The sequence below is a fragment of the Pristis pectinata genome, chromosome 34, assembly GCF_009764475.1.
Source record: "Pristis pectinata isolate sPriPec2 chromosome 34, sPriPec2.1.pri, whole genome shotgun sequence".
NCBI classification, from domain to species: Eukaryota; Metazoa; Chordata; class Chondrichthyes; order Rhinopristiformes; family Pristidae; genus Pristis; species Pristis pectinata.
This window is the reverse complement of record NC_067438.1, coordinates 4636056-4657492: the sequence shown is the minus strand read 5'-3', so window position 1 is coordinate 4657492 and position 21437 is coordinate 4636056. Positions and strand designations below refer to the sequence as shown.

The 21437-nt window shown below is 48.2% G+C and overlaps 2 protein-coding genes across 5 annotated transcripts in view; one reads left to right on the top strand and one right to left on the bottom strand.

Annotated features, from left to right (window-relative positions):
* Nucleotides 1-420, bottom strand: part of csnk2b (casein kinase 2, beta polypeptide) — a 41508-nt gene extending 41088 nt beyond the window's left edge. Inside the window, exon 1 of one of the 2 annotated variants that reach the window (XM_052043831.1) lies at nucleotides 273-420. The gene's annotated coding sequence lies outside the window, so the exon portion shown is untranslated. The remainder of the gene's footprint in view (nucleotides 1-272) is intronic. The other variant, XM_052043830.1, reaches the window with a different exon arrangement.
* Nucleotides 421-424: 4 nt separating this feature from the next.
* On the top strand, nucleotides 425-19548 carry nfkbil1 (nuclear factor of kappa light polypeptide gene enhancer in B-cells inhibitor-like 1). Of its 3 annotated transcripts, none has more exons than XM_052043829.1 (5): nucleotides 425-549; nucleotides 4578-4864; nucleotides 8969-9081; nucleotides 10803-10959; nucleotides 18402-19548. In XM_052043829.1, exons 2-5 carry the CDS (start codon nucleotides 4594-4596, stop codon nucleotides 18941-18943), a joined length of 1083 nt encoding a protein of 360 aa, XP_051899789.1. In that variant the 5' UTR covers nucleotides 425-549; nucleotides 4578-4593; the 3' UTR covers nucleotides 18944-19548. The 3 variants fall into 3 exon arrangements, with proteins under 3 accessions (XP_051899789.1, XP_051899786.1, XP_051899788.1); XM_052043826.1 differs by having other exon boundaries at nucleotides 426-549; nucleotides 10800-10959; XM_052043828.1 differs by lacking the exon at nucleotides 425-549 and adding an exon at nucleotides 627-710 and having other exon boundaries at nucleotides 10800-10959.
* Nucleotides 19549-21437: the final 1889 nt, after the last annotated feature.

Here is a 21437-nt window from a genome sequence, read left to right as displayed (position 1 = left end):
GGGAACTGCCTCCTTCATCCTAGGTTGTCCCGGTTCCCTCCCATCCCCCGTAGCAACGCGGCCTAGTTCAAATACTTCCCCCCCCCCCATCAACACGTTCAAATATTTCCTTCTTCCCCCGTTTTTCCCCCCAAAAGGGAAAAAACTTCTACCTTCTTTGGCTAAAGCAGCTCTCCGATCTAAATGGCTACCATTTGCCATCCGACGGACATGCAAGTGAAATGCATTAAGATTTTTTTGGGGGGTTAAAATCGGAAGATAAAAAGATTTACCAGTTCGCTGCCTTTTTTTTTAATGGAGGTGCGGTTATTTATTTGCGCGCCGTGTGGATCCAGCCAGAGGGTCCGCGCTTCCCCGGATTGTCCTCAGTCCTCGGTCGGCGGGCTCGGCCCCCCCCCATCCAGCCAGGCCCAACTTCCGGCCCCAGGGCAGGAAGTGACGTCTGTCCCTGGCAACCGGCGGCGGGATCCATCGGCAGGACGGTCGTCGTCTCTCTCGGCACGGTTTCGTCTGTGAGCCCCTCCACCACCAAAGACCCTGCTCATCGCGGTTGGTGTTCGTTTTAAAGTTTATACCTCATTTCTGGTTATTAGAATCGTAACGGTACGGCCTGGAAACGTCCGATCTCGGAAAGGAGGTTGTTCGGCCGGTTGAGTCCGTGCCAGCAACAAACAACCTCGGGAGGAACTCGGCGGGTCGAGCAACTGGTGGTGGGTGTGTGGGGGGGTGGTGGGTGTGTGGGGGGAGGGGGGTGGTGGGGGGTGGTGGTGGGTGTGTGGGGGGTGGTGGTGGGTGTGTGGGGGGAGGGGGGTGGTGGTGGGTGTGTGGGGGGTGGTGGGTGTGTGGGGGGAGGGGGGTGGTGGTGGGTGTGTGGGGGGAGGGGGGTGGTGGTGGGTGTGTGGGGGGTGGTGGGTGTGTGGGGGGAGGGGGGTGGTGGTGGGTGTGTGGGGGGGTGGTGGGTGTGTGGGGGGAGGGGGGTGGTGGTGGGTGTGTGGGGGGTGGTGGGTGTGTGGGGGGAGGGGGGTGGTGGTGGGTGTGTGGGGGGGTGGTGGGTGTGTGGGGGGAGGGGGGTGGTGGGGGGAGGGGGGTGGTGGTGGGTGTGTGGGGGGGTGGTGGGTGTGTGGGGGGAGGGGGGTGGTGGTGGGTGTGTGGGGGGGTGGTGGGTGTGTGGGGGGGAGGGGGGTGGTGGTGGGTGTGTGGGGGGAGGGGGGTGGTGGTGGGTGTGTGGGGGGGTGGTGGTGGGTGTGTGGGGGGGTGGTGGGTGTGTGGGGGGAGGGGGGTGGTGGTGGGTGTGTGGGGGGGTGGTGGGTGTGTGGGGGGAGGGGGGTGGTGGTGGGTGTGGGACAGGGGGTGGGGGTTGTGGTGGTGGGTGTGTGGGAGGGGGGTGGTGGTGGGTGTGTGGGAGGGGGGTGGTGGTGGTGGGCTGGAGAGGTGCATCTGGACTCGGTTTTAACCCGCAACGTCGGCAACCTCTTGTTATTTCTTGTTCTAATTGTGTTCTGTTTTTGAAAAAAATGTGCATAATTTATGTTTTTTTTTCCTAATTGTGTTCTTCGTTGTAAACTTTGTGTATAATTTATGTTTCTCTTATGAATGTTGCATATTTGATGCTGAGTGTCTTTGATGCTGCTGCAAGTAATTTTTTCATTGCACCTATGTGTTTCTCTTATGAATGTTGCATATCTGATGCTGTGTCTTTGCTGCTGCAAGTAAGTTTTTCATTGCATCTGTGCACACATGTACTTGTGCATGTGACAATGAACTCTGACAATTCCTTTTCCCTCCTACAGATGCTGCTCGACCCACTGAGTTCCTCCAGCAGATTGTGTGTTGCTCCAGCATCTGCAGTCTCTTGTGTCTTCAAGTCCATGCCAGCTCCCAGTGGAGCAAACGAGGCAGAAATCTGCAGAGGGAGATACAAGAGAGTGGAGCTGCTGGAATATGGAGCAACACACAAAACAAAGTCAAAGAATCAGTATCAGGTTTATTATCACTGACTTGTCTGTCATGAAATTTGTTGTTCTGAGTTTGTTGAGTTTATTGTCACATGCACAAGTACATGTGTGCCCAGGTGCAATGAAAAACTTACTTGCAGCAGTGTCACAGGTATATAGCATCATATAAGCAGCAGTCACAAAAAAACATAAACATAAATTATACACAATTTTTACAAGAGAACACAGATGGACTAAAACAAAAAGTCCATTGTAGTACAAAGTGGTCGTAGTGTTGCTATACTGAGATAGTGATTAGGGTTGTGCAGGTTGGTTCAAGAACCGAATTGCTGAAGGGAAGTAGCTATTCTTGAACCTGGTGGTGTCCTCAGTCCTTGCTGGAGGAATTGCGACCCGAAAAGACGACTGTCCATTTCTCTCCGTAGATGCTGTCTGACCCACTGAGTTCCTCCTGCATGATGCAGAAATCTGCAGATGCTGGAAATCTAAAACAACAACACAGAAAATGTTGGAAACACTGAGCAGACTGTATCCAGGATCGTCACGAAGTGTCACGGACGTGAAACATTGACCCTCTTAGTCCGAAGCAACAGACAACCTGCTGGAAGAGCGCAGTGGGTCGAGCATCTGGGGGGGTTGGGGGGAAGAGTTGTTCTGAGTCCTGATGTAAGGTCTTAACCCGAGACAATTCCTTCCCTGTCACAGATGCTGCTCGACCCGCTGAGTTCCTCCAGCAGATTGTTTGTTGCTCCAGATTCCAGTATCTGCAATCTCTTGTGTCTCCAATGACCCTCTTACTCTTTTCTGCCATTCCTCAAAGTCATAGAGATACAGCATAGAAACAAGCCCTTCAGCCCACCGAATGCATGCCAACATCAACCACCCAGTTACACTAATTCCATTTTTTATTCTCTCCACATTCCCACCACCTCCTCCTGGATTCTACCACTCATCTACACACCAGGGGCAATTTACCTATCAACCAACATGTCTTTGGGATGTGGGAGGAAACTGGAGCATTTGGGAAAACCCAGGCAGTCACAGTGGAAATGTGCAAATTCCATACTGACAACACCTAAGGTCAGGATCAAATCCAGGTCTCTGGCACCGTGATATAGCGGTTGGACGAGACCAGGGGGCGCCGTCTCGGGATAAGAGATTGTCCATTTAGGATTGAGATGAGAAATGTCTCTACTCACAGTGCTGTAAACCAGTGGCATCCCTCCTAGAGAGCTCTGGATACGCAGCTCAGAAGTGCATTCAGCACTGATAGATCTTTGGACGTTAAGGTATATTGAGATCAGTTGGAAAAATGAATCAAACAGAGGATCATTGATGATCTTATTAAATGGCAGAGCAGGACTAGGAAATATTTTGAGCAGTTTCAAACCCGGGTCTCTGGTGCTGTGAGGCAGTGTTTTCTGGAGCAACAGAAACTCCCGATTCCAGCATCTACGGTCTCTTGAGTCTCTACAGTATTTTCGATTTTTATTTCAGATTTTCAGCATCCACAGTTTTTGTTGTTTTTCAGTTACCTGTCTTATATATTCTGTTCATTTCCAGTTTTCAGACTTTATTGTGAATATATTGATTTATTTCGATGCTAGTGTGTACAATAATTCAGTTATGAGCTGGCTGTGACCTGTTCATTCTGGCTGTCTGCTCCCTGAATGACTCTTCCCTCTTCTTCCAGTCTCCTTCCTCGGAACAGTAGTTCACGGGCCTGTTTCACATGGACTCTTGTTCAGAGGAGCACTGGTTCTTGCTCTGAAATAGTTCCCCGTGGGAGTATCAGATAACAATAGATTTTTCCTGCTCTCTATAATTAGTTCTGCCCTGTTAGTTGCCATTTTCAAATTGTTGTTCCGTATCCATTTCTGGTTACTTTAGTGCTCGTGTTTATTTGTTAAGGGGATGATAAATTCCTCTTGTTACTTCCTTTCTAGTCCAAAATGCGCCACATTATACATGAACAGACGTGTATGTGTAGTGGACCTTGGTTAGATCATATCTGGAGTTCTGTGAATAATTCTGTTAGAAAAACGATAAAGACGGTGTGGGGGGGAAGCCAATTTATACATATCAGAACTGGGAAGTTTAAACTACAAGGGAGGATCAAACATTTGGGGCAAAACCAGATAGTCAAGGCTGACATGATTAGTTTTTAAGGTTCAGTAAGGCAGAAGTGGAGATGGGTTTTCATTTGCAGGTAGATGTAGTGGTGCACAATAGCACACCAACGTGTTGTAAATACAGGACGGTTCCTAAAGGAAATGTGGACGAAGCTTCCTTTGCTCAAGGAGTGTTGAGAATGTGGAACCCGCTCCCACAGGGAGCTGTTGAGAGAAGTTTAAAGGGGAGCTGAGGTGGAGTGGAATGGGATGGGAAGGGAAGAAGAGGTTTAGGAGGAGATGCACATGGAACATAAATCCCAGGACTGGTTGGACCAAATGGTCTGTTTCACTGCACTGAATACTTACTAATCCCGGCCATTTGGGGTTCACAGTCCCATGTCCGAGCCATGCCTTCACTATAAATAATTGGGTTTTCTGTTCTGGACACTTTCGAAGAGTTGACTGTTTCACAATGATGGGGATTGGCTTTTCTTTTATACCATGCCAGGGTTTGGACCATTGCCATGGTTTCCCGGAAGCAGAAGAAGTTGCTGCATTACGTGGAGGAGGGCAGTGTACCGAAGCTGAAATCTTACCTCCGCAAGCACCGGCAGCTCCCGGTGACGTTTGCCGGGCGGAAGGGCCGCACCCCGCTACACGTGGCCTGCACACGGAGGGAGGGCGGAGCCGCCCGTCTGCTGCTGAGGTACGGAGCCGACCCGATGATCCAAGACCAGAAAGGAAATACTCCGCTGCACCTGGCAGCCAGGGAGGCAGTGAGGAAGGGAGAGCGAGGTAATGTGGAACTGAAGGGGCGGCAGAGATGGAGGGTGCCGAGCCAAAGACGGGGGGAGCTGGTATTGGATGTTTTGTTCAAAGGGAGCAATGGTGAGGCTGCTTAATTGGTATTGGTTTATTATTCTCTCTTATACTGAGATACAGTGAAAATCTTTTCATTAGCATGCCATCCAGATAGATCATTCCATGCATAAGTACATTGAGTAGTGAAAACAATAACAAAATGCAGAATAAGGTGTTACAGTTACAGAGAAAGTGCAGTGCGGTAGACAAGTACAATGCAAAAGCTATTTCAAGGTAGATTGGGAGATCAAGATGGGATGCTTTCCATTTCAACCACTGTCAGCAGGAGTTGAACACCGAGTGAAGCTCCCTCTACAGTGTCCATCACACATTCCAAAGTGGGAACAGCAGAGGTTAAATACAAAGTAAAGTTCCCTTTACATAGACCCATCATGTGTAGAGGTAGCACAGGTTAGCTACAGATTAAAGCTCCCTTTCTCCTATTCCTTCACATTCTCTCAGGGCAGGGACAATACAGGTTAAATACAAAGTATTGGAATTGGTTTATTATTGTCACATGTGCCAAGATACAGTGAAAAACTTTTGTTTGGGTGCCATCCAGGCAGATCATGCAAAACTTAAGTACATCAAGGTAGTAAAAAGAAAACTGCTGAATATAGTGTAGCAGCTACAGAGAAAGTGCAGTGCAGGTAAATGAAGTGCAAGGGCAACGATGAGATGGATTGGGAGATCAAGCATTCATCTCCAGTTAAGCTTCCTGTACCCTGTGCCACCACATCCCATAACACAGGCGTCCCCTGGGTTTGTGCTTGGGACTGAGGAGGGAACCTGACTCACCGAATGTTTCTTCATGACCACCTTCAGAACTCACTCGATGTAAACTTGTCTCACTCAATCCAGTAGGGGAGGCTGGAATATACTGTGAACCCTCAGGACAAGGCAATGTGTTTGTAGGGATATACTCTGTGACAGATAAAAGAAACCATCTCAAAGTGACTCACACCGAATCGATTCCCAAGGACACCAAACCCAGGGTAAGCAAAACAAAAGGGCCTTATTTGCACAGTAAAGCTCTCTTAACACTGTCCCATCAAATGCTCCCAGGGCAGTGACAGCATGGGTTAGATACAGAGCAAAACTCCCTCCATACAGTTCCATAAGACAGGTTAGCCACATCATAGATGTCTCTGGATATGAGCTTCACTCTAGCAGTAATCTACTGTAAACCCTACAAAAGCAGTCAAAATGCAGAAAACTACAGAGCTGCTCCTCGGGTGACAATTTCCCAGATCTCAGACCAGCCACAAACCAAACCAGAGGGCATTTGGAGCAAGGATTTTTGCTGACTTGCTCCATTGCATTAGAAATGGTTGTGGCAATACTATTGTTGAGACCCCTATCACCAACATACTGGACATCACCATTGTCCAGAAGCTCAAGTGAACCAGTGACATCAATTCTGCAGCTACAAGGTCATTCAAGGTACGGCAGTGTGTTTGATCAGCATCCAACCCACCATTCCTAAACTTTAATTCACTTCACACTGTGGCTGCAGTGAGTACAGCCATCAAAATGCAGTGCAGTTCCTCACCCAGGCTGCTCCGACAACAACTCCCTGACTACTGTAAACAAGGGAAGCTACTCCTTTGGAACAGCACCACCTGCAGCTTCCCTTCCAAGTCGCTCACCACCCTGACTTGGAAAAACAGTAAAACTCCGATAATCTGGCATTTTTTGGACTTTAGTGGTGCTGGACTGAAAGATTTCCCAGATTATTCAATGTTATTGTGTGTAGTTCTGGTCACCTAACTATAGGAAGGATATCAATAAGATTGAAAGAGTGCAGAGAAGATTTACTAGAATGTTACCGGGTCTTCAGGAGTTGAGTTACAGGTGAAGATTGAACAGGTTAGAACTTTATTCCTTGGAGCATAGAAGAATGAGGGGAGATTTGATAGAGGTTTACAAAATTATGAGGGGTATAGACAGAGTAAATGCGAGTAGGCTCTTTCCACCTAGATTAGGAAAGATAAGTATGAGAGGACATGGCTTTAGGGTGAAAGGGGAAAGGTTTAGGGGGAACTTCCTAACTCAGAGAGTGCTGGGAGTGTGGAACGAGCTGCCATTTGACGTGGTAAATGCGGGCTCACTCTTAAGTTTTAAGAATAAGTTGGATGGATACATGGATGCGAGAGGTCTGGAGGGTTATGGACTGGGTGCAGGTCAATGGGACTAGTGGAATAAGGTTTCGGCACAGACTAGAAGGGCCGAATGGCCTGTTTTCTGTGCTCTAGTGTTCTATGGTTCTATGTTTCTATTCCTATTAATTCCCCAACACACTTTAAATGCACTTTTTAAAAAGTTAGTGTTATAATCTGCCAGTGAACCCAGTGAGTTTCAAGGGTGCATGGGAACTGGAGTTTCAGGGGAGTGCAGGGAAGGGAACCCCGGCCTTGGTGATTTTCAGAGGAGCGGGAAAACTGGGGCCGTGGTGGGTTTCAGGGCAGCACAGGAACCAGGACTCTGGTTAGCCTAACGGGAATGCAAGAACTGGAACCGAGGTGAGTGTGAAGGGAGTGTGGGAAATACCACCCGTGACCCAGATACTGAAGCATTGGGATTTCAGAATGGTCACATGGCAGAATATTAGAGTTTTATTGTCCTGCATTGTCATTGGGTCTAAGTTCTGGAGCACCTTCACCGGAAGAGTGCGGCAGTTTGAGAAGGTGCTCACCACCGTCTACTCAAGGGCAGTTAGGATGTGCAATGACATTGGTCCTGGCTTGTGATACTTTCTTCCCATAAAAAAAACACTGAACACTGGTTGTGAAGTTTAATCTGGCTCAATCTGCCATCAAGCCTTTAGCGATCTTTCACCTCCTGTCCTGCGGGATAAAGAGTACCCCTTCTGACCTCCAACAGGCCACTCCTTCACATGTAATTACCGGGGATTATACTGGGCCTGATTTTTACGAACTCGGAGTGGCTCATGCAATGATTTATGTTAAAGCATCGCATGTTGGTAAATGTAGCAATACACAGCAGCATTCCCCAAATAGCCAAGCGATGACCACAAGGTAGGCAGCTGGTACAAACCAATGGGGCGAGCTCCTTTGTCTGTCAACATAATGCCGGGGATACTTCACATCCCCCTCAAGATGGCGTTATAGGGCCCCACTTAGATGTTTTAGTGTGACAGACGGTGCCTTTGACAGTGCAGTCCAGTCCAGTTGAATCGTGTATTGTCATGTGTACAAGTACAGTGAGGTACAGGTGCAAGGTAAAACTTGCTTGTAGCAGCATCACAGGCACCTAGGTATAGACAACACACAATATAAATTATACAAGACAATGAAAGGTGAGGAAAAAAAAGACTGTGCAAAACAAAACATTAATGCAAAAAAAAAGATGCAATCATAGACAGTCCATGGTCGTACAAGAGGTTCCATTGCTGAGGTAGGGTTAGGGTTGTGCAGGTCAATTCAAGAACCCGATGGTTGTAGGGAAGTAGCTGTTCCTGAACCTGGTGGTGTGGGACTTCAGGCTTCTGTACCTCCTGCCCGACGGTAGCAGTGAGAAGGAGTCATGACCCAGATGGTGGGGGATCCCTGATGGTAGATGCCACCTTCTTGAGGCATCGCCTCCTGTAGATGCTGTCAGTGGTAAGGAGGGCTCTGCCATGACAGACCAGGCTGTGTCCACTACTCTCTGCAGCCTCTTACATTCCTGTGCATTGGAATTGCTGTACCGGGCCATTGATGCAACCAGTCAGGATACAGGCTCACAGCATGGAAAAGGGCCCTGTGGTCCACCTTGTCCATGTGACGTGTTGCCTGTCTATACTAATCCTGTCTGCCTGCATCAGGCCCATATCCCTCTACTCCTTTCCTATCCAAGTACCTATCTGAACATCTTCGATACTGAACTGGGAGGGACAACCCTAGATTTCTGCATTCAAGTCCGCAGAGTAAGGCACTTGTTCCCTGACCACTAGGTCCAGAGCGTGACCGCGAGCAGTGTCAATAAGAGAGGGAAGCGCTCTACTGTCTAATGTGATGCAGTCTTGTTCTTTCTCAGTCTATGAGGATCTCGTGGCGCCTCTGAGGAAGTATTGCCCAGCTGCCATGGATGTGTTGAATGAGGACGGGGTCACTCCGAGAGAAATACTCAGGTCAATGACAAAGTATCAGGTAAACACTCTTTCTGAGGGTCTGAGCTACCCTCGGCTTGCTTAAGTTTCCAGACTAGCCAACTGGATTTTGGAAGCTTAGGACTTCTTTTAGAGATCCTGAGCTCTGCAGGGTTTTGACCTGAAATGTCGGCAATTCCGTTCTCCCCACAGATGCTGCTTGACCTGCTGAATTCCTCCAGCAGGTTGTTTGTAGCTGGCATGGACTTGATGGGCCAAATGGCTTCCCTTCCGTGTTGTTACGGTTCTCTGATTAGATATGCAGGGATGCAGCACAGAAACAGTGTTTGGCTCATCAAGTCCATGCTGACTATCACGCAACCATTTTTACACTAATTCCACATCTCCATCAATTACCGTCCTCCTCAGATTCTGCGACTCACCTACACACTAGGGGCGATTTACAGCAGGCAATTAACTACCAGCCCACACATTTTTGGGATGTGGGAGGAAACTGGAGCAGCCCATGGTCATAGGGAGAATGTGCAAACTCCACACAGACAGCACCAGATGTCAGGATCAAACCTGGGTCACCAGAGCTGTGAGGCAGCAGCTCTGCTAATGCACCACTGTGAAGCCCATTCTTGATGGAGACACGAGATTCTGCAGCTGTTGGAATCTGGAGCAACACACAAGACGCTGGAGGAGCTCAGCTGTCGCTGTTTTGGGTCGAGACCCGAATGTCTACTGTCTGTTTCCCTCCATAGATGTTGCCTGACCTCCATAGATGTTAAGTTCCTCCAGCATTTTGTGTGTTGCTCCCATTCTGCCTGAACCCTTTATCCCTCGTTTCCCTTGATATCTAAGTTAATTCAAGACTGCATTTCACAAAGGGATTAAAATTATTGTAGGAAAGATAACACTTTTGTGGTAGTTTATGTGGGATAGCTATGAGTTCATTTATTGTTTATTAAATCACTAAAACATAGGCCAAATACAATGAAGCTCTTCTGAAGTCACTTAAGTTGAGTTTATTGTTATATGCACAGTACGTACAGGTGCAATGAAAAACTTAGCAGCATCCCAGGCACATTGCATCAGATAAGCAGCACTCACAAGAGAAACATCAATTAAGCATAAATTAAACAATTTGCACAAGAAAGAACACAATTAGAGCGGAAAAAAAACAAAGCATTTTTAGTGCAAAGTGATCAAGGTGGTACAAAGTGTTGCTACACTGAGGTAGTAATTTGCATTGTGCCGGTCGGTTCAAGAAGCGAATGGTTGAAGGGAAGTAGCTGTTCTTGAACCTAGAGGCGTGGGACTTCTGGCTTCTGTACCTCCTGCCCGATGGGAGCTGCGAGAAGATGGCATGGCCCAGATGGTGGGGATCTTTGATGATGGATGTTGCCTTCTTGAGGCAGCACCTCCTGTAGATACCACCGATTTAGGGGATGGATGTGCCCCTGATGAAAACTGTGAAATTAGTAGAAGTGTAAAGAAAGTAAATTACTCCACCCCAGTGTCCTGTCTGATACTTATCCCACTGTGAAACACCCAACATCAGACCATCTAGTTATCAGTAGGAGCTCACTGTGCAAAATTGGCAGTGGCACCTCTCAGCAAAATGTAGGATGTTGTTTGCAGGTGTTCAAAATGAACTAGCAAATAAGTGTTGTTTGCTGAAGGAGTTTTATGCACCCCCACCTCCCCCCCCCCCCACCCCCCATGCCCACACACACAGTTTCAGTACATAGACTTCTCTTTCAAACCTCTCAGCAGGATCCTGGAACAGAGGCAGACGAGGCGAGTGACGACCCTGGGGCAGAGGCAGAGGAGGCATGTGACACAGGGAAGGATCATGCCGACAGGGAGTGGTATTGCAAGCTGTTCGGCGAATGCGAGGACGAATTCTACCAGAAATGTGGTCGCTATGAAGGTGAGTTGTAGGATCGACGAGGGGAAGGATCGAGTATGTTAGATTGAGCCCGTGGAAGAGGATCTGGAGGAATGTAACATCAGTTCCACTACCCTCCAAATGGAACGGTGCGGTCCAGGAACCGGCCCTTCAGCCACGATGTCCGTGCTGACCATGATATCAAATTAAACCCATCCCTTCTGCCCGCACATGATCCAAATCCCTCCATTCCCTGCAAATTCATGTGCCTCTTCAATGCCACTATCATATCTGCTTCCACTGCCACCCCTGGCAGTATGTTCCAGGCGCCTACCACTGCTTGTGTGGGGAAAATAAAACTTGCCACACACGTCCCCTTTAAACTTTCCCACTCTCACCTTAAAGGTGTGCCCTCTAGACAAATGCATAGTATTTGTATCAAGCCATTGGGCCCATCCAGTCTATGGTGATATTTTTGCTCCATGCAAGCCTCCTCCCACTCTGTCACCATAACCTTTCTTCCTCCTGTGTTTAACTATCTTCCCTTTAAATCTGTCTGTGTTGCTCAGCTCACACACTCCTTGTGGTCAACACTTCTACCTTTCACTCCCTTGAATCTTTTCTGAATTATCTTAAGAATCAATAACCAGCGGACAAGAACTTCTATAATTTCCCATTTGCTCTGCCCAACGTGAGCCCCTCTCGGACTCATTTTAACCCTCTCTTCTCCATGGGAATGGTCCCAGGTCACAGCAGGACCCCGGGATAGCAGCAGAGGAGGTGAATGACATTGGGAATCAATACACTGGCAGTAAGTAGAATCGCAAGCTGTTTGGTGAACGTCATAGTCACCACATTCGGTCCACCACAAGTACACTGGACAGTAGGCAACCCTTCCATATTAATCCCATCTTCCAGCACATGGCCTGTAGCCTTCTGTGCCTGGATGATTCAGGCGTTTGTCTAGACCCTTGGTAAGTGCTGTAGGCGACTCTGCTTCCACCACTCTCTCAGGCCTTGTGTTCCAGGTACTCGCCACCCTCTGGGTGTAAAAGCTCCCCCTCAGATCCCCTCTAAATCTCTTGCCCCTTATCCTGCATCTATATTCTACAGTTTTATTCACCTCTGATAGAAGGAAAAGTTTCCTGCAATCTACTCTACATCTACCACCCAAGTTCTCCGTATTTTGTTTTTGTATTTCCTTACGACATGAAAGGTGGTGGTTTCGGCCCATCGAGTCTGTGCTGGCAGTGCCATTCATCACTTCATTTTCCCTGTAGCTTGTTCTCCCCGCTGTCCCATTTCAATTCTTCCCTCCCCCCGCCCGGATTCTACCATTCACCTACACAAGCACCAGTTTACATGGGGCAATTAAACTGCCAGCCCGCACACTGTTGGAATGTGGGAGAAAATCGGGGCACCCGGGGGAAACCCATGCAGTTACAAGGAGAACATGCAGACTCCACACAGACAATATCAGGGTTCAGGATTGAAGCCGGGTCTCTGGAGCTGTAAGGCAGCAGCTCTACCAGCTGCTACTCTGTTAGAAGTGTGGACGTTACATAGCCTCCATATAACTATAGGGCATGATTCAGTTCCAATAATTCTCCACTACACCCCCTCAAAGGCTTTCCCATACTTCAGAGCTTCAGAAAGTCCGAACATAACCCCTAGTTGGGAGTGGTAATCTACAAGCTTTTTGACATGTGTCCTCAAAATCCAGATGCCTTCTGTATCTGAGGGGAATCTGTGTCAATACATAAAAAGAAAGCAAGCAAGGAAGTCACTTCCAGAATACAGAGGGGCTTACCAGTCACCAGAAAGTTCCCCACCCAGTTATCTACCAGCAGCTGAAATGTGCCAGGCATGAAACAAGCTTGTCTGTCAAGCCTGGTCCCTGTTGTTGGTGGCAGGGTATCGTGGCTCAAAACCCACACGTGCTCTCTCTTGTGGTTGCCTCCTTCGCTCTGTCATCCTTTGTTTCTTCCTCGTTTTCACCCCTGTGGGAGTAGGGAATCTGCAGTGGGGGTGGGGGGGGAGGAAGGAAGTAGGGAAAAGCTCTGAACCACTTGGGGGGAAAGTACTCCAACCCCTCTTCTCAGGTGGTGAAAGGTAGAATTGGAGGACTGACCCACCAACTGCTGTCCTACCCGCTATCTGAAGCAATCTCTGTATCAGTCAGCACTTGAAGAGCTGTGGCAGCTCATTCATTGTGTTCATTCAACACAAAGATCAATAGATTTCTGGGCATTAACGGGATAAAGGGATATGGGGATAGTGCAGGGAAATGTCTCTGAGGTAGAAGATGAGCCATGATGTTGATGAATGGGGAGCAGGCTTGAAGGTTCATGTGGCCAACTCCTGCTCCTATTTCTTAAGATAAGATAGCTTTATTAGTCACATGTACATCAAAACACAGTGAAATGCATCTTTTGTGTAGAGCGTTCTGGGGGCAGCCCGCAGTGTTGACACGCTTCCGGCGCCAACATAGCATGCCCACAACTTCCTAACCTGTATGTCTTTGGAATGTGGGAAGAAACCGGAGCACCTGGAGGAAACCCACGTAGTCACAGGGAGAACGTACAAACTCCTTACAGCCAGCGGTGGGAATTGAACCTGGGCCGCTGGCGCTGTAAAGCGTTATGCTAACCGCTACACTACCGTGCCTGCCCATATGTTCTTGCATGGAGGGTGATTGAAAGTTTCAGCACACACCACACCAGCTGGTATTGTGTGTCGGTGTCACGATGAGCTGCATTTAAAAGCAAAAGTACATTTAACACAAGTACCAATCTGAACCATAAAGACATGGATTGGGCTGATGGCAGTTACCTTTCCCTGAATCCCAGGTAGGAGTACCAACTCTCACATCTGTTTTTTTAAAAGTACACTCTAAATTGTTTCCTGATCTTAATTCTTTTCAATTTTTTATTAATTTTCAAATTAGTACAAATTAATATATATAACATTAGTAATTATACATCTGGTGCAGAGAGCGATCAGGATAGCAATCATAACAGTTGATATATATAATCACAAGGAGTAAAACAAAAGTAATCTAGACTTCCCTCTCTCTTGCAAAGTGAACATAATACAAAAGGAAAATTGAAAAGAGATTTAATTATATGACAAAAAAAACCCAAATCAAAAAAAATTAATAATAAACCAAAAGAAATGATCTTAATTCTAAACTGGAGGGCAGACAAAACCTTTTAATTTAATTACAAAAATATGCTTTATTCATAACTTATCTATTTCTATTTACCTCTGATAAGTGGTCTTATAAAGATAGGGTAGATTGTCAGAGTCTTCCACATTCCATCCTTCACTTATTTTCCCTGTAACCTATTCTTGACACATTCCTGTCCCCTCCCTGCAGATTCTTCCACCCACTTACACACCTGGGGCAACTTACAATCAGCAATTAAATTCAGAATCACTTATTCATCAGTCCCGATGCAGGGTCTCGACCGAAAATGTTGACTGTTCCTCTGCCTTCACAGATGCTGCTTGACCCACTGAGTTCCTCCGGCCATTAGTTTCTCACATTATTCATAATACTTTCAGACAATACAATCGGTACATGTTGTTCCTTGCATTTTGTTGTGACCATCGAATTGATGCATTCTTTCAGGATGCGTCAACACCACTACTACTTCCTGCATGAACAATGCACCCATGAACCATTTGAGAGGCTGTTACACAGGGCCCGGCCTCTCAGTGACCAGTGACAGCAGGATCCTGGACTGTGATCCTTCCCCACAGAGCCTTTGCGGTGGCTGCACTGAACTTCAGTGCATCCCTCAGCACGTACTCCTGTGTCCTGCACTGTGCCAGTTGGCCAGCATTCCCTTGTGGACATCTTACACTGGAAGACCAGTGAGTGTCGGCGTATTTCACCGAGTTGTACAGAACATCGAACAGTAAAGCACAGGATGAGGCCCTTCAGCCCACAAATGTCAAATTAAATGAAGCCTATCTGCCTGCACATGGTCTATATCCCTCCATTTCCTGCTTGTTCATGTGCCTGTTTAAATGCTGCTTAAACACCAGTATCATGTCTGCTTCCATTGCCTCCCCTGGCAGCACATTCCAGGCACCCACCACTCTCTGTGTTTAAAAACAAGCTTACCCCACACATCTCCTTTAAACTTTCCTCCTCTCAGTGTTAAGCTATATTCTATAGGGGTTCGATTCCCGTCGCTGTCTGTAAGGAGTTTGTACGTTCTCCCGTGTCTGTGTGGGTTTCCTCTGGGTGCTCTGGTTTCCTCCCACATTGCAAAGATGTACGGGTAGGTTAATTGGGTTTAAAATGGGCAGCGCAGACTCGTTGGGCCAGAAGGGCCTGTTACCACTCTGTAAATAAAACTTAAAAATTTAAATTTAAATTTTTGACATTTCCACCCTGGGAAAAAGACTCTGAATCTCTACCCTATCTATGCCTTTCATAATTTTATAAACCTCTTCTCACGTCTCTCCTCAGCCTCTGCCACCCCAGAGAAAACAACCCAAGTTAGTCCAACCTCTCCTTATAGCCAATACTCTCTAATCCAGGAAGCATCCTGGTGAACCTCTTCTACGCTCTCTCTAAAACATCCACATTGTTCCTGTAATGGGGCGACCAGAACTGCATACAATACTCCAAGTGCGGCCTAACCAAGGTTTGCAACGTGACTTTCCGATTCTTACACTCAGTGCTCTGACTGATCAAGGCAAGCATACCATGTGCCACCTTTACCACCCTATCTACATGTATTGATGATCCTCCAGAGCAGCAGTTGATGTATGTCTCAGTGTGTGTCCGTGGGAACAGTCTGTCGAGAGCACAGAGGGCAGACAGCCTCTCTGGTAGGCACTGAAGATACACTGTGAGACCATCAACGCTGAGATATCTTTGGGATTTGGCACATATAAATGTTTAAGGATGTCATTAAACTGGAGAGGGTACGAAAAAAAAGATTTTCAACATGTAAGATAAGATATCTTTATTAGTCACGTGTACATCGAAACACAGTGAACTGCATCTTTTGCGTAGAGTGTTCTGGGGGCACCCCGCAAGTGTCGCCACGCTTCCAGCGTCAACATAGTATACCCACAGCTTCCTATCCTGTACGTTTTTGGAATGTAGGAGGAAACGGGAGCACCCGGAGGAGACCCACACAGTCACATGGGGAGAACGTACAAACTCCTTACAGACAGCGGCGGGAATTGAACCCGGGTCACTGGCGCTGTAATAGTGTTATGCTAACCGCTACACTACCTGTGTCTGTTACCAGGACTAGAGTGCTTGGGTTAGAAGGAGAGACTGGATAAGTGGGGATGTTTTTTCCCTGGAGCGTAGGAGGCTGAGAGGTGACCTTATAGAGGTGTATAAAACCATCAGGGGTGTAGATAAGGTGAATGGTCACAGTCTTTTCCCCAAGGTAGGGGAGTCTAAATCTAGAGGGCATAGATTTAAGGTGAGAGGGGGAAGATTTAAAAGGGACCTGAGGGGCAACTTTTTCCACATAGGAGGTGGTGGAAACATGGAACGAGCTGCCAGAGGAAGTGGTGGAGGTGGCTACAGTTACAATGTTTAAAAGACATTTGGACAGGGACATGGAAATGGGCCAAACACAGGCAAATGGGACCAGCTCAGATAGACACTCTAGTCAGCATGGGCCTGCTTCCATGTTTTATAACGCTATGACTCTAACATAAAGTATAGGAGTAAGTGTAGACCGTCCTGCCCCTCGGGTCTGCTCTGCCTAACAGTATCCAGAGTGGGTCCGGAGGAGGTTCACAGGAATGATCCCAGGAACGAAAGGCTTTGCGTATGAAGAGCTTTTGATGGCTCCAGGCCTGTACGATGGAATTCAGAAGGATGAGGTAGGCATCTCATTGAAACCTACTGAATACTGAAAGGCCTGGATAGAGTGGATGTGGAGAGGATGTTTCCATTAGTAGGAGAGTGTAGGATCCAAGGGCACAGCTTCAGAATAAACTAACGTCCCTTTAGAACTGAGATGAGGAGGAATTTCTTCAGCCAGAGGGTGGTGAATCTGTGGAATTCATTACCACAGAGGGTGATGGAGGCCAAGTCATTGGGTATATTTATATATTGGAGATTTATAGGTTCTTGATTGGTAAGGGGTTTGATTACAGAGAGAAGGTGGAAGAATGGGGTTGAAAAGAAAATCAGCCATGATTGAATGGCAGAGCAGACTTGATGGGCCCAATGGCCTAATTCTGTTCTTATGTCTTATGGTCTCCCCACATCCCTCAATTCTTTTCCCATTCAGATCTCAGGAGTGCAATTAATGACCCACAACCTTCTGAGGCAGAGGCAGTTCCAGGGTTTAGACCCAGTGACAGTGAAGGAACATTTCCAAGTCAGGATGGTGCTTGGCTTGGGGGTGGGGGCATGTATCAATGGGTGTGACGAGTGGAAGCTTCTCCCTGGAATCTAGGAAGGAATGGATAGAGTAACATGCAACCTGGTTGGCTCTTGACCTTGTTAAGCAACCTGGTTGGCACGGACAAGTTGGACCGAAGGGCCTGTTCCCATGCTGTCGGACTGTCTAAACTCACAGTCATAGAGTCATACATCACAGAAACGGGCCCTTCGGCCCAACTGGTCCATGCTGACTGAGATTCCCATCTAAGCTAGTCCCATTTGCCCACATTTGGCACATATCCCTCTAAACCTTTCCTATCCATGGACCTGTCTAAGTACCTTTGAAATGTGAACGTACCTGCCTCAACCACTTACTCTGCCAGCTCATTCCATATACTGACCACCCTCTGGGCGAAGATGTTGCCTCTTAGGTTCCAATTAAATCTCTCCCCTCTCGCCTTAAACCTATGCCCTCTAGTTTTTGATTTCCCAACCCTGGGAGAAAGACTTTGCGCATTCACCCTATCTATGCCCCCATGATATTATACACCTCCAGAAGATCACCTCTCATTCTCCTACACTTCAATAAGTAAAGTCTCAACCTCTCTCCATAGTGCCGTCCCTCAAGTGCCAGCAACATCCTCTGCACTCTTTCTAGCTGAATGGCATCGCTTCTGCAGCAGGGTGACTGAAACTGAACACAATATTCCAAATGTGGCCTCACCAGCGTCTTGTACAACTGCAACGTAACATCCCAACTTCTATACTCTGTGACCTGACTAACGAAGACCAGCATGCCAAAAGCCTTGTTCACCACCCTGTCTACCTGCGATGCCACTTTCAGGGAGCCATGAACTTGTACTCCAAGGTCACTCTGTTCTACAGCACTCCCCAGGGCCCTACCATTCACTGTGAAAGTCCTACCCTCGTTTGTCTTGCCAAAATACAGCACCCCACACTTATCCGAATTAAACTCCGTTTGCCATTCCTCGGCCCACTTGCCCAGCTGATCCAGATCCCCCCGTAAACCCTGCGAACCACCTCCACTGTCACCGACACCCCTGTAACCTGCGGACTGACTAACAGTCTCTTTCCTCCTTCACCCAAGAGGATTACTCCCTGCCGGATCCCGAGCCGTGCACGTATGATGACTGGGCCGAGCGGCTGGCGAGGGAGTACGCGGCGAAGCGGGCGCAGGCGGAGGGCAGCCGGCGGCGGAGGCCATCTGGGGACCGGGAGAGGGAGCAGCGGGAGTTCCAGCAGCGCCTGGAGGCGGAGCACCAGCTGTACCTGGAGAGGGGGGCCAAGAAGGCGGAGGAGGTGGCGGGCAGCCGCAAGCGGCGCTACGAGCAGGGCTGCGCCCAGGTGTTCGGTCGGGAGGGGGCTGGCCGGCTGGGCTACGCCGACGTCCCCTGGCCCGACCCACGGGGGACGGTGGAGGACATGGTGGGGGTGATCCTCCACGGGGTGGACCGGACCCAGCGGGACGCCTTCCGCCGCTACTTGAGGCAGCAGCGGGCCGTTTGGCACCCCGACCGCTTTGCGCAGCGCTGCGGGGGGCGGCTGCTGGAGGCGGACCGCCAGAGGGTCCTCGACACCGTGACGGCCCTCTCGCAGGCTTTGAACAGGCTGGCGGAGAGCATCCGCTGACGTCCCGTTTCCCGTTCCCATCTCTCTGTCGGGGAGCCAGAGCTCCCTCCGCTGTTCATCGGCCGAGGGCAATGTGGTTTAGCGGGCCAGACCCCATCATACAATCGTACAGCACAGAAACAGCCCATCTCGTCCACGCTGAGGTTCCCACCTGAGAGAACTGCATCCCTGTCCAATCCAATTGTCTCCACCATCTACAGCATCTACAGAGGCGATGCCTCAAGAAGGCAGCATCTATCATCAAGGATCCCCCATCATCCAGGCCATGCCCTCTTTTTGCTGCTACCATCGGGCAGGAGGTGCAGAAGCCCAAATCCCCACACCACCAGGATCAGGAACAGCTACTTTCCCACAGCCATCAGGTTCTTGAACTGAAGTGCACAACCCTAACTGTACCTCAGCAACAGAACAAGGTGGACTCTTGCACTACAATGGACTTGTCTTTGTTTTTTTTTGTACTACTGTCTTGATTTACAGTCTTTTTCTTTTCACTATCTTGTATAATTTATGTTTTGTATGTGGTTTGAACCCACGTGCCTGTAATGCTGACGCAAGCAAGTTTTTCAGTGTACGTACCTGTACCTGACAATAAACTTGACTACCTGTCCAAATGCCTTTTAAATGCTGTATTTGTGCCTCCTTCCACCACCTCCTCCAGCAGCTCTTTACAGACATTCACCAGCGTGTGTGTGTGTGTGTGTGGGGCGGGAGGGGGGGAACTTGCCCCTCAGATCTCCTTTTAAATTTCTCCCCTCTCACCTCAAACCTGTGCCCTCTATAGTTCTAGAGTCCCCTGCCCTGTGAAAAGGACTGCCTGTCCTATCGATACCCCCTCATAATTTTATAAACCTCTGTAAGGTCACCCCTCAGCCTGCTACGTTCCAATGAAAATAAGCCCAGCTGTCCAACCTCCCCTTGTAACTACAGCCCTCCGTTCCAGGCAACATACTGGTGCATCTCGGAGACACAAGAGACTGCAGATGCTGTATTCTGGAGCAACAAACAATCTGCTGGAGGAGCTCAGAGGGTCAAGCAGCATCTGTGGGGAGGAAAGGATTTGTCGACATTTTCAGATTCCAGCATTGACAATTCTATTTCCCCCCAGAGATGTTGCTCAATCTGCTGAGTTTCTACAGCAGATTTTTTGTTGCTACTGGTGAATCTCTTCTGCACTCTCTATTGCCACCAAGTTGTTCCTGTAGTTTGGTGACCAGAATGGTACACAGTAGTCTGAGCCTAACCAATGTCTCGTCATATTCTGAACTGTTTCAGCTCTAACCAGCTAACTTTAATGAGCAGCCAGCCTCCTTTTTCTCCCAACAAACCACCTGTCCCCTTTGTAGGTATGAGTTGCAGAACAACTGGGGGGGAAAATAATTCTTTCACCTCCCCCTGAGTTGTTGGTCATTGGATTTTTTTTTCATGGTACTTTCTGGGATGTTGCTTAATTGTTTCCTCACACCCCAGAGCATTGCCAACCCCTGGCAGTGCGGAGGTAGCTTGTCATACCAGAGTCGTGGGGGTGGTGGGAAGAAATGGGATTTTCTTGCTTCAGAGCTATGGTAGAGTAGAAAACAAAAGTCCCAATATATCGTCTGAGAGTGAGGAAGCCCAGGGAGACACAAAACGATGGACCTCTTCCAACATCTGCCCTGGCTCATTGGTTGATGGACGGTTGTAGGTTCTTCAAGAGATTGAATCCAAATTTAGGATAGAGTGCCACCCTGTGGATAGTAGACTAAATCCAGCACCCCCCCCCCCCCCCCCCCACCATGCAATGTGGACGTAAATGGCTCTCTACTACTCCAAACATCTCACCCCCAGTTTCCTGAATCAACATTATCCCTCTACCAACATCACTAAAAGAGCTTATCTGGTCGTTCTTAATTTGCTCTCTGTGGGAGCTTGCTATGCATAAATTGACCTTTGCATTTCCCGCCTTACAACAGTGGCTGCCTTCGGATGTGAATCATGAACTGTGATTGTCCTGACTCCAGAAGAGGTGCAGTGCAGGTGTACATCCTTCCTCCAGGGAGCACTCTCTCTGGACGCAGACACTGAGGCTGTCCCATGATGGTTTGAACCTCTGGGCCTGGGGAAAGTTGGCAAGCCTACTTTTCGGCAAAGGATGGCACTCTATCCTCTACATTTTGGATTCAATCTCTTGATGAACCTACGATCTTTCCATCACTCAATGAGCTGGGGCAGATGTCGGAAGAGGTCCATCACTTTGTGTCTCCCAGGGCTTCAGACAAGAAACAAACCCCTCTGTTTTTGAAAATGTGAAACAGGAACCCTCAACACTCAGTTCAGAGTAGTCAGGAGCAGCTGGAGATTTTTATGCTGACTGAAGTTATGAGCCCACACTGATTCGCTGGGAGGAGGATCTTAACCTGTGTACCATGCACAGTGAACTTAAACTTTCTTATCAGTTGGATGTTGGCTATGCTTTCAATTTTCTTTTTAACCTTTGAGTCTGTGCTAGGAATTGATA